At 47.2% G+C, this 16,101-nt stretch overlaps 2 protein-coding genes across 2 annotated transcripts in view; one reads left to right on the top strand and one right to left on the bottom strand.

Annotated features, from left to right (window-relative positions):
- Positions 1–15,219, bottom strand: part of RSPH10B (radial spoke head 10 homolog B) — an 82,334-nt gene extending 67,115 nt beyond the window's left edge. The window contains exon 1 of the mRNA XM_077449030.1: positions 14,949–15,219. The gene's annotated coding sequence lies outside the window, so the exon portion shown is untranslated. The remainder of the gene's footprint in view (positions 1–14,948) is intronic.
- Positions 15,220–15,267: 48 nt separating this feature from the next.
- Positions 15,268–16,101, top strand: part of EIF2AK1 (eukaryotic translation initiation factor 2 alpha kinase 1) — an 81,582-nt gene continuing 80,748 nt past the window's right edge. Inside the window, exon 1 of the mRNA XM_077449031.1 lies at positions 15,268–15,462. Coding sequence (XP_077305157.1) covers positions 15,372–15,462 — 91 coding nt within the window. The 5' untranslated portion in view covers positions 15,268–15,371. The remainder of the gene's footprint in view (positions 15,463–16,101) is intronic.

Below are 16,101 nucleotides of genomic sequence, written 5' to 3'. Positions count from 1 at the left end.
GGATCTTACACACTTTGAATCTGTTTGCCGGGCTGACGAACAGATTGAAAAAAAACACCTTCTTAATGTACTCACATCTCCAACAGGCTAGGTTCAGAAGCCAATGGGAATCTGTTCTTCAAACACACTTTACAGATTCTCAATGGGAAAACAAATGCATTTAGCATGCATAAATACTCAATTAGCACACAATTACAAGTAGAAGTCCTACAAACAGGAGAAGTCTTACAAACTATTGTCACATTTGTACGCAAATCTCCAAAACACCATCGGTAAAGATAAAACAATGGTACCCATTAGCTTTGGGTCTGTGCTGGAGATGTGGAGAAACCAAAAGGAGATACCACAAGGGGACCTTCAAACCAAAGGGGATTGCCATAAAATAGCCTCTTACTGTAGCAAAACCTGCAAATTGATCCTCCGCATCACAGACACTTATGCCTTGTACACACGGTCGGACATTCCGAAAACAAAATCCGTCAGATTTTTTCTGACGGATTTTGTCCGAAACTGGTGTTGCATACACACGGTTGGACAACGTTGTCGGAAAACCCAATCGTTTGGAACGTGATGACGTTTGTTTGTTATGACAGGACTACGTTGAGGCTACTAGCCAATAGCTTTGGTCTCGTAATTTGATCTGAGCATGTGTGGCACTTTGTCTGATCGGAATTCTCTACAAACGATCGGAAAAAGTCCGATCTGATTTTTTTGTCGGGAAATTTGAGAAATTCCGTCGCAAAATACGATGGAAAAAGTCAGATAGAGCCCACACACGATTGGATTTTCCGACAATATAAACCGAATGGAACTTTTCTGTCTGAATTTCCGACCGTGTGTACAAGGCATAAGATTAAATTTATACCCGCATGTTGTGTTTTACATATTTCTAATTTCCCTTTGGGAAGATGCAAACGATCCCTGACCAAACACCTTCTGATTGCCGCAAAATCTTTGATCCCCAAATAATGGAAAATGTTGACAACCCCTTCCCTAAGTGAAATGGGCCCACACAGTAAACCACATTTTGGAAATGGAAGAAACACTCGCTAAAGCAAATTACACTTCTGTCAAGTTCCATAAAACACGGTCTGCCTGGTTCCAGTTCAAATATTCTGTAGCGTTTGATAGCCTGACGACAGGGTGAATACTTTCTCAGAATGAATATAGCCATCGGAAATTTGACCAATATATATCTGTTGTTTATATACCTGTACCTCCAAGGGGTACTTTTGACCCTTACTTGTGTACTTATTTACTTATTTTTCCTTTCATTATTTAGATCTCATAGGGGGTTATTTATGAAAGGTAAATCCACTTTGCACTGCAAGTGCACTTAGAAGTGCAGTCGCTCTAAATCTAAGGCCGCGTACACACGGGCGGATTGTCTGCCCAACTTAGTCCGCTGAAACGTGTTTCAGCGGACAATCCGCTCGTGTGTGGGCTTCAGCGGACTTTTTCAGCGGACAGTCTGACGGACTTAGTCTTTCGGAATTTCCGTAATTTTGTCCGTCCAAACTTGGTTTCAGCGGACAGTCCGCTCGTGTGTAGGCAAGTTGGACGGACTAAGTATGGCGCATGCTCAGAAAGGATTTACACGCCGAAGGTTGCATTGCAGTGTATTGGACGTCGTATTTCTAGTCCCGTCGTACGTGCTGTACACGTCATCGCGCAAGCTTTCAGCGGACTGTCTGCTCATCGTGTGTGGTCAAGTCCGTTCATTCAAAAGTTGAACGGACTGTCTGTCGGATTGTCTGACGAACTTAGTTGGGCAGACAATCCGCCCATGTGTACGCGGCCTAAGGGGTAGATCTGAAATGAGTGGAAGCTCTGCAATCATCCAATCATGTGCAAGATAAAATGCTGTTTTTTATTTTCCTTGCATATCCCCCTCGGATAAACAGCGACTTTACTTCCAAGTGCACTTGCAGTGCAAAGTGGATTTGCCTTTAGTAAATAACCCCCATAGTGTCTATTTTTTTTTTCAGTTTTCTTTTCTTTATGTCCTAATGAAGTCCCCTGATTCTTATGATGCTTCTTGGAAGTGAAGGGCTTCATCACAGAGAGAACTTGTCACAGCCAAATTCTATCACATGGGGCTTTAGCCCCCCTATGCAATAGCAATAAACGTAACTGTAAAAAAAAAAAAAAAAAAAAAGTAATGCCTATGGACAATTTTGGGTACCAAAGTTTGTTTCAAGGGTGTGTACAATTTTTTGGCTTAACAATTCTTTGGGCATCTATATACGCGTAGCAACATCTTTTATATTTAGGCTCCGTGCACACTGGACGTTAAAATAATATTATAAAAACGCCAGTAGCTTTGCAGTGAGTTTTTTAACGTTTTTGCAATTGCGTTTCTTATGCCGCGTACACACGACCAGACTTTTCGAGGGACTAAGTCTGACAGACTTTCGACGGAGTTCTGACGGACTTTCCGAATGAACGGACTTGGCCACACACAATCATACCAAAGTCCGACGGATTCGAACGTGATGACGTACGACTGGACTAGAATAAGGAAGTTCATAGCCAGTAGCCAATAGCTGCCCTAGCGTCGGTTTTAGTCTGTCAGACTAGCACACACACGAGCGGATTTCTCAGTAGGAACTGGGTCCGGCAGAGTTCTGTCAGAAAAATTTGAAACATGTTCCATTTCTAAAGTCTGTCAGACTTTTGCAAATCAAAAGTCCGCTGCAGCCCACACACGTTCGAATAGTCTGCCGGAATCATTCCGTCAGACGTTTGATGTTGAAAAGTCTGGTCGTGTGTACGGGGCATTAGTGTTTTTCCGCGTTGGCTTTTTTTTCAATGGATCAAAAACGTTAAACGCTGGTGAGCCAAATTTTTGCACGTTTAGTGTTTGGCATTTTTTGTGGTCAGAAAAACAGCTCCTGAATGCAATTTTATGGCGTTCAGAAAACAGCCCATAAACTCCACTGCTGATAAACATCCAAAAACTTCCATGTGTGCATGGACACATAGGCTAACATAGAGGGAAGTTTATGGGCTGTTAAAAAAAAAAAAAACACCCAAACTCTCAAAAACAGCCATTTATGAACTTCAGTGTGCATGGAACCTTAGCATTAAAATAAAAATAAAAGTAAATGTATTGTTTCTGTGCATTAACATTAGTGGTGCAACGGATTGTCACCGTTCCGTGATCCGAACGGGTCAACCTGTTCAGATCGGCACACCATGCGATCCGCGGAGCGCTCTGCTGCCTCGGCCTTAGGAAAGGCCACGGCTTTGGCCTAGCTCTGGAGCAGCAGCCATCTTGGTATACCTGGCGGCGGTGTAACGACATATTCGGCGACCCATTGCAGTTTGCCATGGAAGTGACGTTCTGTCGCCGTCATCTTGCTACACCCCACACTCATCCACAGTAAGGATATACTAAGAAGGGGGGAAAGCGGACATGTTGTTACACCCACTGGAATTTTGCATTTTAGAAGTATTTATAAGAGTAAAGTGAGTTTATATAGTGAAATACAGTACTTGCAACTCCGTCTGACTACTTAGATGTTGAACTAATACAGTGATCAATGATAACACTATAAATTGAAACTGTACTAATGACATTGGCTGGGAAGAGGTTAACATCTTGGGGTAAACAAGGAATTACAAATGTGCCTACCAAGTGTAATGTGTGTATTATGTACTGCTTTTCAATCAAAAAAAATGTAGTTTGTTCGCCTTCTTTACTGTACACAGTTTGTCAGCACAGGGCTCTGGGTATTATTGGACACAGCTGATCAGCAGGTCCCAGCCATGATTTATTTTCCGGGATCTGCTGACAGAATCCCGCTGTAATTAGACACAGCGGGGAGTCGGCGCGGGGTGCTTGCACACCCTGTACTCGAAAGAGGCCAGCAACATACAGATACACCATTGTGCATGCAGGAGCTACCCATCTGCAGTACAATGTGGGTGGTCCAGAAGAGGTTATGAAAGTATTGAAACCATTAGACTGGCATGTTATCCAAGCAAAGAACATTTTCATAAAGAAGTCTGGAATGGCAGCCTTTTTACTTCTCTTGGCTCAGGTTTCCTGCCATTGTGCTATATGCTGCGTGTCCAGTGTGCCCATGTGCCTTTAGGCTGGGTTCACACCGCTGCGGGTGGGAGACCCGGATGTGATTCGCACCGCACTGCAGTGCAAATCACATCCGATCTGTCTGTGCGATGCGAGTTCAGCCATACAGATAGTATGGCTGAATTCGCATCGCTCCCGCCGCAAACTCGCACGGGACCCTTTTTTTGGTCCGCAGCAGAATCGGATCGCATGGGTGTTCACACCATGCGATCCGATTCCTGTCCGAGTGTGCAGATCGCACTGCGATATGCGGACTGGTCTGGGGGTGTCATTAAGATTTCATTGACACTCCCAGCAGTCCGCATAGGGCAGTGTGAACTGCCGGCGGGAGGCATGCAATGCGGGAAAACGCCACAGATTTGCGGCGTTCCCGCATCGCTATGGTGTGAACCTAGCCTTAAGGAGGACTGGGCTACCTCCAGGCCCACCTGCATGTGCTCCCACTGTTGGAGACTGTAATAATTTTTACAAGGGTTAGGACTGCACGTAATAATGGGGTGCAGTGAAGGGGCCCTGCAGCTTTATTTGCAAATGTGTGCAGACTATTTTTAGTGCTTTTTGCATTTTGCAGATCTGCACTACAGAACGTGTTCCATAGGAAACCATGTTAAATGGACTGTAGTGCAAATCTGCAAAATGCAAAAATCACTAAAACTGCACTGGTGTGAATCCAGCCTAAATCCCTGTTTTTAATGCATAACTGTTGGACGGGTTAATTTGGTTGGTAAGCAGACCAGTGGCGGCTGGTGAAGTTTTTGGATGGGGGGGCGCCAGACCCCGCCCATCATGACCCCGCCCATCATTTTGGCCCCTCCCACTTCTCATAAAACACGCCCCTTATGTAATCTGAAAAAAAAATTGACGTGGGTTCCCCCTCCGAGAGCATACCAGGCCCTTAGGTCTGGTATGGATTCCAAGGGGAACCCCCTACGCCGAAAAAACGGCGTGGGGGTCCCCCCAGATCCACACCAGACCCTTATCCGAGCACGCTACCCGGCCGGCCAGGAAAGGGGGTGGGGACGAGCGGGCGGCCCCCCCCTCCTGAGCCGTACCAGGCCGCGTGCCCTCAACATGGGGGGGTGCCTTGGGGGAGGGGGGGCGTGCGGCCCCCCCACCCCAAAGCACCTTGTCCCCATGTTGATGAGGACAAGGGCCTCTTCCCGACAACCCTGGCCGTTGGTTGTCGGGGTCTGCGGGCGGGGGGCTTATCGGAATCCGGGAGCCCCCTTTAATAAGGGGGCCCCGGATACCGGCCCCCCACCCTATGTGAATGAGTATGGGGTACAATGTACCCCTACCCATTCACCTGTGAAAAAAAGTACAAAAAAAAACACAACACAGGGTTAAAATATTTTATTGCACAGCTCCGGGGGTCTTCCGTCTTCGGGGGTCTTCTCGCCGGACTCCTCCGCTATCTTCTTGTAGCTCTTTTGCTAGCGGAGGAGTCCGGCTTTCTTCCTCGCCGCCGGCCTCTTCTCCCGACTTCGGGGGTCTTGTCCCCCTCTTCGGTTCTTCTGCCGGGCCACCGCGCCTTCTTATAGCTCTTTTAGAGGCGGTGGCCCGGTCTTCTGGTACGGCTCAGGAGGCTCAGGAGGCGGGGGGGCGCCGGCCGGGTAGCGTGCTCGGATAAGGGTCTGGTGTGGATCTGGGGGGGACCCCCACGCCGTTTTTTCGGCGTAGGGGTTTCCCCTTGGAATCCATACCAGACCTAAGGGCCTGGTATGCTCTCGGAGGGGGAACCCACGTCAAAAAAAAAATTCTGAAATTTGGCGTGGAGTTCCCCCTTCAGAGCTCATTCTCTGATTGGCCACGGCAAAAGTCGCCTGGCCTGGGGAAACCTTTCTGGCTGTGAAAGCTTTTTGCATTCATTCAGCTAAATGCACGAACATTCTCCACAAAGTAGAAGCTAGAAAGCAGCCTTTATGCGGTGACTCACCTCTCACTGTCTGGCAGCTCCGCTCGGGCTAAGGAACGGAGCTGCCCACGTCACTTCCGGGTTTCGTGAAGCAGCCGAAAGCCGGAAGTGACTGCCTGTCTAAGAATGACAATGCTCCCGCCCGTAGAATCACAGTGATTTTACGGGCGGAAGCTAGTCGGCGTTCTGCAGTGCGCCGCAAGGCGGGTTTTTAACCCGCAAATGAAGCGCCATGGATGCAATCTTGTGATTGCATCGACGTGGCGCTTCTCATAGTGCACTGTGACCGGCGCCACAGTACACTATGTTAAATTGTTAAATGACATTTTTTTTAATTTTTTTTTTAATGTCTTAAAGGGCCCGTTTTTTTTTTTTTTTTTTTTACTTTTTTTTTTTTTTACACCTAGGGAGAGGGGGGGGCGGCGCCCGGGCGCCCCCTATGGGCAGGCCGCCACTGAAGCAGACTGGTTGGTGAGTTGAACTGGGAATTTTCTTGGGTTTTGTCCTCCCTCCCATCACCTCCCTACATAAACATGAGCTACAGCTTTGAGTCTGCTGGGGCTGCTGACATCCAAGATGGCGGCACACAACAGCAGTCTCAGGGCTTTTAGACATCTACACAAGACAGACTTTTACAGGGTAAAACATGCCTAAAATATGTTAAATGCCCATATAATATAATGGGAATGTTTTTGTTGAAATTAATAGTATAGTGCTCTTTTTGATTTTCACATAGCGATTATTTAAAAAGATATATCTTATACATTGGTCCAAGTTGCCCTTGTAAATTGTCTCATGAAATTATACTGTTAAATGTTTTCTGCAGAATTGAGTTACAAAAATAAATATTAATATTGGTAAAATTGTTGTTACTAACATAAAGCAATGTAAACATAAAAAGGAAAATAAGTACTTTACATCAATAGCTTATTCCACCGCCCCTCCCCACAATCTATCATACCTATGCCTCCAATTCCACCCCCCCCCCCCCCCCAATCTACAGTATCATACCTAGGCCTCTATTTCCACAACTCCCCAATCCATCATACTTATCCTTCCAATTACCCCCCCCTCCCCCCAATCCACCAATCCAGCACATCTATGCTTCTAATGCCCCCTCCTCCCAGAACACCTCTTGTTCCATCCCCTATCATAGCAATGCCTCCAAGCCCCAACCCCCCCCCCCCCCTCCCCATCCATACTGCTTCCAATCCACCCCAGTACCCTGACATTACCATTTTCTTGGTGTGTAGCGGCCGCGGGTCAGGCATCGGTGCACACTGGGGAGGGCAGACTGAGAGGGTTTGAGCTTGTCCACTTGGGACTGCCTCGCCAAGGACTGCTGAGGAAACATGCAGGAGGGAGGTGAAGAGGGGTGGCCCCAGGGAGCTATATAGTACTCATTGAAATGCCCGCACTGGCTATACCGTAAGTGTATGCAAAGAGTGTGGTGGTGCTCATTAACACCAGCCTTGTCCACACCTGCCCTCAGCTTATTTCCACTCGCCAAATGCAAGCAGGCGAATGGAAATTTTGAGGGCTGTATATACTATACCAGGACGATCCCCCTGGAAGCTGGAAATCACTGGAATAGGCACCACTACCCCAGTGCCCTCCACTTGCTTCTGGGTCCTGTGCTGAGCAGCTGGCCTGCTGCATTCTGGACACAGGAGGTCGAGCACTCAGCGAGGGTGCCATGAATGAATTCAAAGAGTTCTTTGACTGGACAGGTTTGAGAGGCAGGGCAGTGACATCTCCACCTCATCCAATCAGAGAATGCTTTGAAAGTGAAAGCATTCTCTGAATTGCACCTATGGTATGGGTTTCTTATGGTTTCATAAAGGGGCGCTCCTGTCTGCCCTGAAATGTAGCCCCATCCCCCCAATTCCTCTCATCATCACCCAGCCGAGAGAGGTGCTGTTTGGAGCCGCAGCCATCTTGCTTCTTCTGGAAGCAGCTGTTGCTTGGGTTCCAGCCTAAAGCCTGACAGCTGTACCCCCATCAACTTGCTTCAACTAGGCACATGCTTTCAGAGCTCAGCAGCCTCACTGTCATGGTTATGCAATAGAGTTGGTCTGCTTACCTGTTTCCATGTGTTCATCTCTAGAGACCAGCCGACCCTCACCTGACTGCTTTTGTAATCCATCCTCTGGCATGACTCCACCCTAGCTCCTATCAGAGAACTCTATATTAACCTGTGCACTGCAGGCCAATGCTGCTGATCAACCATTGTGTATTCCTTTGTGTGTTAGCTTCCTGTTACCTGCCGTGTGCTCTGCTGTTATTCCGTTACCGACTTTGGCGTGTCCTTGACTATCCCTGTTTGCCTGTGATCCTGACCTTTTGGCGTGTCCCTGACTATTCCTGTCTGCTTGTGGCCCCGACCTTGGCTTTGTCCCTCACCATCCCTATCCTCCTGTTGCCTACTGTGGGTGCGAGTTGGGGGACCCTGGGGGTCGTGACCTGGAGCCAGTTGCAGCCAAGTCCATCCTCACCACTAGAGGCGCTGGTGAACACCTGCTGGCTCTTAGACTCCGTGCCCCAGGGAATCTTACGCTCTAACCCCAGTGGGATCTGTCTCCCGTCCGCAGCAGTCAGCCGTAGGGTCCACAACCTTGCGGTGCACTCCTGATCCCTACGGTGTGCATCTGTCACCTCGCCTCAAGGTGACCTGACAGTTTGATCAGCCATGGACCCAGCTGATGTGCCGCTACCCGCAGATGATCCATTGCAGAGCTTAGTTCGCAGACTTGAGACTCAAGAATCGCATCAGACCCAGGTGATGCGATTCCTTCAGGATTTGGCATCCCGTGTTGAACAGGTTCAGGCCTCATTAGGACCCCCGGTTCAACAACCTCAACTGTTAACTGCCGCTGCACCTATTGCATCAGTCGCAGCCACACATTCATTACAACTACCAGCTCCGGCCCATTTCTCTGGGGACTCCAAGTCTTGCAGGGGGTTCCTTAGCCAGTGCACAATTCATTTTGAACTTCAGCCCCAAAACTTCCTTTCCGATCGGGCGAAAGTAGCATATATTATATCCCTCCTGTCTGGCGAGGCACTAGCTTGGGCTGCCCCTCTGTGGGAACTGAATGATCCAGTGGTGTCTAGTCTGTCTGATTTCTTGAAACTTTTTCGGAATATCTTCGAGGAACCAGGTCGCGTCTCCTCAGCGGCTAGCGCTCTTTTACGTCTTCGTCAAGAGTCCGCTTCTGTGGGACAGTATGCTCTTCAGTTCTGTATCCTCATAGCTGAATTGAGCTGGAATAATGAGGCCCTAGTTGCAACCTTTTTACATGGCCTCTCTGATAGAGTGAAGGATGAATTAGCAGGAAGATCCCTTCCTGCTGATCTGGCCAGTGTGATCACCTTGTGTAACCAGATCAATATTCGCTTTCAGGAGAGGACCTTGGAAAAAAGATGCCAGCAGTCTCCGTTCTTTAGGCAGCCTGAGCTCCCAGTCCCTTCTCTTTGATCCGAGGAGCACCCCCTGCCTGCTGAGGAACCTATGCAGTTGGGTCGGACAAGGTTATCTCCCGAAGAACGCGCTAGGCGCAGAACTCTGGGCCTATGCCTCTATTGTGGGGCCAAAGGTCATTTCCGTGACACTTGTTCTCTTCGTCCGGAAAAACGCTCAGGGCTAGTACATCTGGAAGGTGGAGTATTAGACCCTGAAATATCACCTTCACCTTCTCGTCTTCTCCTTTCTGTGTTGCTTCATGTCGGTGCTTCCTCTCGTTCGGTCTCAGCACATCTGGATTCCGGAGCCGCTGCCAATTTCATGGATTGGGAAACTGCATCCTCCATGAGACTTACCCTTTTGCCCCTTACAACGCCATTGGTGGTCTTGGCGATTGGTGGCACTGTTCTCCCAGGGGGCCCTATCTGCTTCCAGACTCTTCCTGTTAAGATGTCAGTAGGGACACTCCATCAGGAGTGGATATCCTTCTTTGTCTTACCTAAGGTTTCATCTCCTATCATATTAGGTCTTCCTTGGTTACGGCTCCATACTCCACACGTTGACTGGTCTGCTGGACAGATCCTGGCTTGGGGTCCCTCCTGTTCCTCTTCCTGCCTACTCAAGGGTACCTCAAAAGAGAAACTTCCCGTTACCACCATCCCAGTATCTTCTGCTCTTTCCGCTGTATATAGCGATCTCTGGGATGCGTCCTGCAATAGTCAGACTGGTGCACTCTCTAGGTCATGTGGTACTCTGGATGAGGGGCCCACCTATGAACCTGAGTCGATCATTCACTCCAGTTTGCATAACCATTTACCTTTGCCTGTCCCTAATCTCCCTTGGACGCACAGCCAGGCTAACTTGCCTGCAAGTTCCACAGTTGCTATGCCCTGTGATGCGATTGAGATGGTCGCTACACCTGACAATATTAGTCAGTCGGCCTCTGCACCAGTTATGCCAGTCCAGCCCATGCCCAATGATCTTCCTGCTTCTTGTTCGGGACCTTTGATGACCCGGCCTCACCCTACTGCTACTATGTCCGTTCAAAGCCCTTTAAGAGGCTCAATCCATCCTTTGGATAGACTGCCACATTCGGCCAGGTGGGGTTTTCAATCTTTTTTTCAGGGTTCTCTGCATTCTGTTTGTGTTTCAGCTATCCAGCTTGACTCTTGTGACATGTCACCTTCTAACCAACCTGACCTCTGGGTTCCACTGACCTCTGCCCAGTCTGGTGGTCCTGTTCTAGATGCCCAACTCATCTTTAAGGGTCTGGGGGACCCTGCTCAGGCTCCTGATCTTCTCATGCCCTTACCCATTCCTAAAAAGCCTTTAGTCCTCAAGTCCTCTTGTCCTCTTCCTACCTCGGTTCCAGTCTCTGAGGATAATCTAAAATATGAGGTTAGTCAAGTTTTGGATTCCCGGCTCTGTAAAGGCATTCTTTAGTACCTCGTACATTGGAAAGGGTTTGGCCCTGAGGAGAGGTCTTGGGTCACTGCATCTGAGGTCTTTGCTCCTAGTCTGTTGAGGAGGTTCCATCTGGAGTTTCCCTTTAAGCCTGGACCCAGGCGGGGGAGGGGGGGGGCCTCGTAAGAGGGAGGGTACTGTCATGGTTATGCAATAGAGTTGGTCTGCTTACCTGTTTCCATGTGTTCATCTCTAGAGACCAGCCGACCCTCACCTGACTGCTTTTGTAATCCATCCTCTGGCATGACTCCACCCTAGCTCCTATCAGAGAACTCTATATTAACCCGTGCACTGCAGGCCAACGCTGCTGATCAACCATTGTGTATTCCTTTGTGTGTTAGCTTCCTGTTACCTGCCGTGTGCTCTGCTGTTATTCCGTTACCGACTTTGGCGTGTCCTTGACTATCCCTGTTTGCCTGTGATCCTGACCTTTTGGCGTGTCCCTGACTATTCCTGTCTACTTGTGGCCCCGACCTTGGCTTTGTCCTTCACCATCCCTATCCTCCTGGTGCCTACTGTGGGTACGAGCTGGGGGACCCTGGGGGTCGCGACCTGGAGCCAGTTGCAGCCAAGTCCATCCTCACCACTAGAGGCGCTGGTGAACACCTTCTGGCTCTTAGACTCCGCGTCCCAGGGAATCTTACGCTCTAACCCCAGTGGGATCTGTCTCCCGTCCGCAGCAGTCAGCCGTAGGGTCCACAACCTTGCGGTGCACTCCTGATCCCTATGGTGTGCATCTGTCACCTCGCCTCAAGGTGACCCGACACTCACAATGAGCCTATGGAGGTCTATATGGGTTTATGACAAGTCTTTATCCACTTTTAACTAGTGAGTCTTTTATACTTTTTTTTTTTTTTTTTTTTAATAAATCGCTACACCTAGATGGAGGCGCCCCCTTGTGTTCATCTTTTCTGAACTGCGCCCATGCTGAGCAGCCAAGCTCCTGTCTTCACAATGCAACAGGCCAGCCACTCAACACAGATCCCTAGAGTAGCGTGTCTACAGTGATTTTCAGCTTCCAAGGGTAATGGCCAGGTATGATATATACATAGTTACACTCCATCCAAGCTGGACTAATGCAACTATTTGTAAAATATCCATATTTGGAATTCTTCATTTAGGCTACGTTCACATATGTGCAGGTTGGTAATGCATGTATAATCACACAAAAATGTGTTGCGTTTTATCAGATGCGTGGGGGGCAATTAATTCTTAATGGCACCCCCGCGTATTACAACGCGTGGCACCTTTTTAAAAAAGGGTCGGGGACCTCTTTCCCCACATTTCTTACTGGTACAGTAAACCATTCAAATGCATAAACTGCTCCACCCATGATGTGCATGAACATATCTCAGCTTACATATATTTAAAGCAGAACTTTAGTCATTAAATTAGGTCCTAGATCACTTCAGGCTGACCCCTTTTGCAGGTATAGCTATTGAATATAGGTGTGTATACCATTTAGAATCCAGTAATACTGTCTCATTCTGCTATGGAGATGCTCAGTTTCTCTCCATTTTTAGACACTGTTTGTAGAGGCTAATTTGCTGACGACCTTAAAGTGGAATTTAAACCCTCCGATCCTATGCAGCCAAGGAAGCTACTTCTGTTTGATCTGCAACTGTGATGGTGCTGCACATGTGATCAGTTATAACACCAGCCATTTGATGGTTGACAGTTTGGTTGAGGACACAGGAAAACGTGACAGTTATCAATCCCAGCATTCCAGGAATTCCAGGAATTTAAACTGTTAAATTGATGGATTTAGTACTGATTTATGATTTACGGCTGTTCAGGGGCTCTAGACTTCCGCAAAATGGCAGCCTTGGGCAAGAACAAACAGGAGTAATGCTGGAGGCAATTTACAGCACAAACTAATTTTGGTAGCATAACTATTAGGGTGGAATATATGTTCCTTGCTAAAGAACATTCTTTTTTTAACAAGTTATAATAAGTAAAGTTCTGCTTTAATCTGGTTGAAAAAAAAAGACACAAGTCCATCCACTTTAACCAACAAATAAAAAAAAGAAAAAACACAAAAATCAAAAACCTCCATATTCACTATCCTATACCCACAGTTGATCGAGAGGAAGGCAAAAACAAAAAAAAAAAAACAATAAAACATGAGCCAATTTGCTCCAGCGGAGGAAAAAAAAAATCCTTCCTGATCCCTGAAGAGGCAATTGGAAACTCCCTGGATCAACCCCACGTATATTAGTTATATTATGTGCATTTATGAAAAAAATGTGAAACAACTTTGCTTTTGGTTCCTAGCTTAGTGCAAAGCTTTACCCATAACAACTTGATAAAAAATAATGTTCTTTAGCAAGGAACATACATTTGCATTTCTCCTGCTTTTTCTTGCTGGAGGCTGCCATTTTGCTGAAGTCTAGAGCCCCTGAACAGCGGCAAATCATAAGGTGGAACTAAACCCATTGATTTAACTGTTTCAAAAATAGTTATATTCCCGGAATGCAGTCACATTTGCTTGTACCCTCAACCAAACTGTCAAACCATCAAACGGCTGGTGTCATAACTGATCACATTGGCAGCACCATGACAGTTACAGATCAAACAGAAGCAGCTTCCTTGGCTGTAAAGAATAGGAGGGTTGAATTCCACTTTAAGGCTGTCAGCAAAAATCTCTGCAGTGCCTAAAAATGGAGAACAACTGAGCATGTGCAGAACAGGGTGAGTCAATGTATTACTGGATTATAAACAGTATAGACACTACTTTGTAATGTTTTACATAGCTATACCTGCAAAAGGGGTCATCCTGAAGTGATCTAGCAGGACAGAATTTTCTGCCTAAAGTTCCCCTTTAATCGCTTGCCGACCAGCCACCGCAGTTGTACTGCGGCAACATGGCTCGGCTGCGCGAAATGCTGTCATGTTACCTCGCTTCCAATTTTGGCCACTAGGGTGCGCGCACCTCCTGCTTGCCCATGGAGCAGATGCGAGTGCCCAGTGGTCACGATCAGCGCCGGGCTCCCGTGATCTCTCGGGGCACACCGAGAACCAGATCTCGTTGTGTCCCGGATCTCGGTGTACGGAGTATGAACAGCAATCTGTCATCTCCCCTACACAGTCCCCTCCCCCTTCAGTTAGAAAACACACTAGGGAACAGAATTAACCCCTTCATCGCCCCCTAGTGTTAACCCTTTCCCTACCAGTGACATTTTTACAGTAATCAGTGCATTTTTATAGCACTGATCGCTGTATAATTGTCAATCATCCCAAAAATTTGTCAAAATTGTCCGCGTCTGCCATAATGTCGCAGTCCCGATAAAAACTGCAGATCGCCGCCAATACTAGTAAAAAAAAAAATTAATAGTAAAAATGCCATAAAACTATTTATTTTGTAGACACTATAACCAATCAACAAACGCTTATTGCGATTTTTTTTTCTTACCAAAAATATGTAGAAGAATACATATGGGCCTAAACTGAGGGGAAACAAATAAATAAAAAAAATATATATTTTGGGGGATATTTATTATAGCAAAAAGTAAAAAATATTGCTTTTTTTTTTTCAAAATTGTCTTTTTTTTGTTTGTATATAGCGCAAAAAAAAAAAAAAAAAACGCAGGGGTGATCAAATACCACCAAACGAAAGCTTTATTTGTGGGAAAAAAAAGGACGTCAATTTTGTTTGGGAGCCACGTCGCGCGACCGCGCAATTGTCAGTTGAAGCGACACAGTGCCGAATCGCAAAAAGTGCTCTGGTCAGGAAGGGGGTAAAATCTTCCGGGGCTGAAGTGGTTAAGAAGATTCTGCTGCATTGTCATTTTATTTTTAAATAAAGAAACACAAATCAATGGAAGTGTCGGTTCTCTTGGTACTTCCAACCCATATTGTTCCAGAAGTGTTCCTGTGCATTTCCCATTCCTTCTATATTTTACCTCCATTGTACTCTTTCTCCTTGCTGTATTGCTTATTTATCAAAGCCAATACAATCAGAATAATAACGGATGACGGTGATAATAATAATGAAATGTACACGATCTTACCCAAACATTGACCAGATGATGAGAACGCTTTCTGGAGCGTCACGGAAGTGTATCCATCTCCCTGGAAACGTCTATCATGTGACTGCTTTCGGCCAATGGAACCTCCTCCCGCCATGTTGTGATTGGCACATTTGGAAAGCCCTGCCAAAAAATCAGTGCTGCCGCTTCATATATCTTCTTCTCGTGCACAGTCATGTCTCCGTCTTGGATTATATGATGTTCTGAAGATGTGAGGAGAGGATACACAGCGTAGGTCGGAGTCTCCTCATGTGTCCTCCGACTTCCGCTTGCGGTGCCAACCAGAGGCGGAAGTGTTGGGCGCTCTAGCCTGCTCCTTGCGGTGTCTGTGGTGAAGAGTAGTGGAGTGTGCGCTTTGTAGTGTATGTGAATGGTCGGTGTGTGGTAGGAGCCGGGAGTCCAGGAATGGGGGAGAGCCCGTTACCCCGCTCCTCTGCGCAGGTGGTGGGGATCCCGGTGTTCCAATACCCGGAGGAGGGGGATCTGGATCTGGACGGTGAGTGTTGGGCTGATGTAAGAAGCCATATAGGGGGTGACAGCTGGGAACTGTGCCAGGACGACGACAGACCGCTCACTTCTCTGGGGATTTCCTCTTCACATTTCTTCACAACAATCAGGAAACAAGTTTATTGATAGTAAAGCCACGCCTCCCAACATTGTGAGATGGGAATGAGGGACACCTACCAACAAATGTAGGTAGGCATAGGACACGCCCCCTGCCACACTCCCTTAAAGGAGAATTAACCCAAAAAAGTTTAATACTTTTTTTTTCCCCCACTGATATTCCTTTATATTGGCTTTTAAAATGTACAAATGCAGCAATTTTAGGTTTAGCACTGGGAAACACTTTTTTTTTTTTAACCACTTGCTGACCACCCGCCGCAGTTGTACTGCAGCAGAATGGCACGGCTGAGCGAAATTACGTTATGTAACGTCGTATCGCCCTGCGGCCACTGCGCGTGTGCCCCCTGCTTGCCCACTGATCTGATGCGAGTGCCCGGCTGTTGTGATCACCATGAGCTTCCGCGATCGCTTGTGGCACACCGAGAACCAGGATCAGTGTGTGTAAACACAGTTTCCAGTTCTGTAAGGGGAGAAGAGACAGATCGTCTGGAACATACAGCGTAGGAACAGC

Source organism: Lithobates pipiens, unplaced genomic scaffold, assembly GCF_037356315.1.
Source record: "Lithobates pipiens isolate NorthernLeopardFrog02 unplaced genomic scaffold, aLitPip1_a1.2 Scaffold_22, whole genome shotgun sequence".
NCBI lineage: Eukaryota > Metazoa > Chordata > Amphibia > Anura > Ranidae > Lithobates > Lithobates pipiens.
This window is presented reverse-complemented; position numbering and strand designations above follow the sequence as displayed.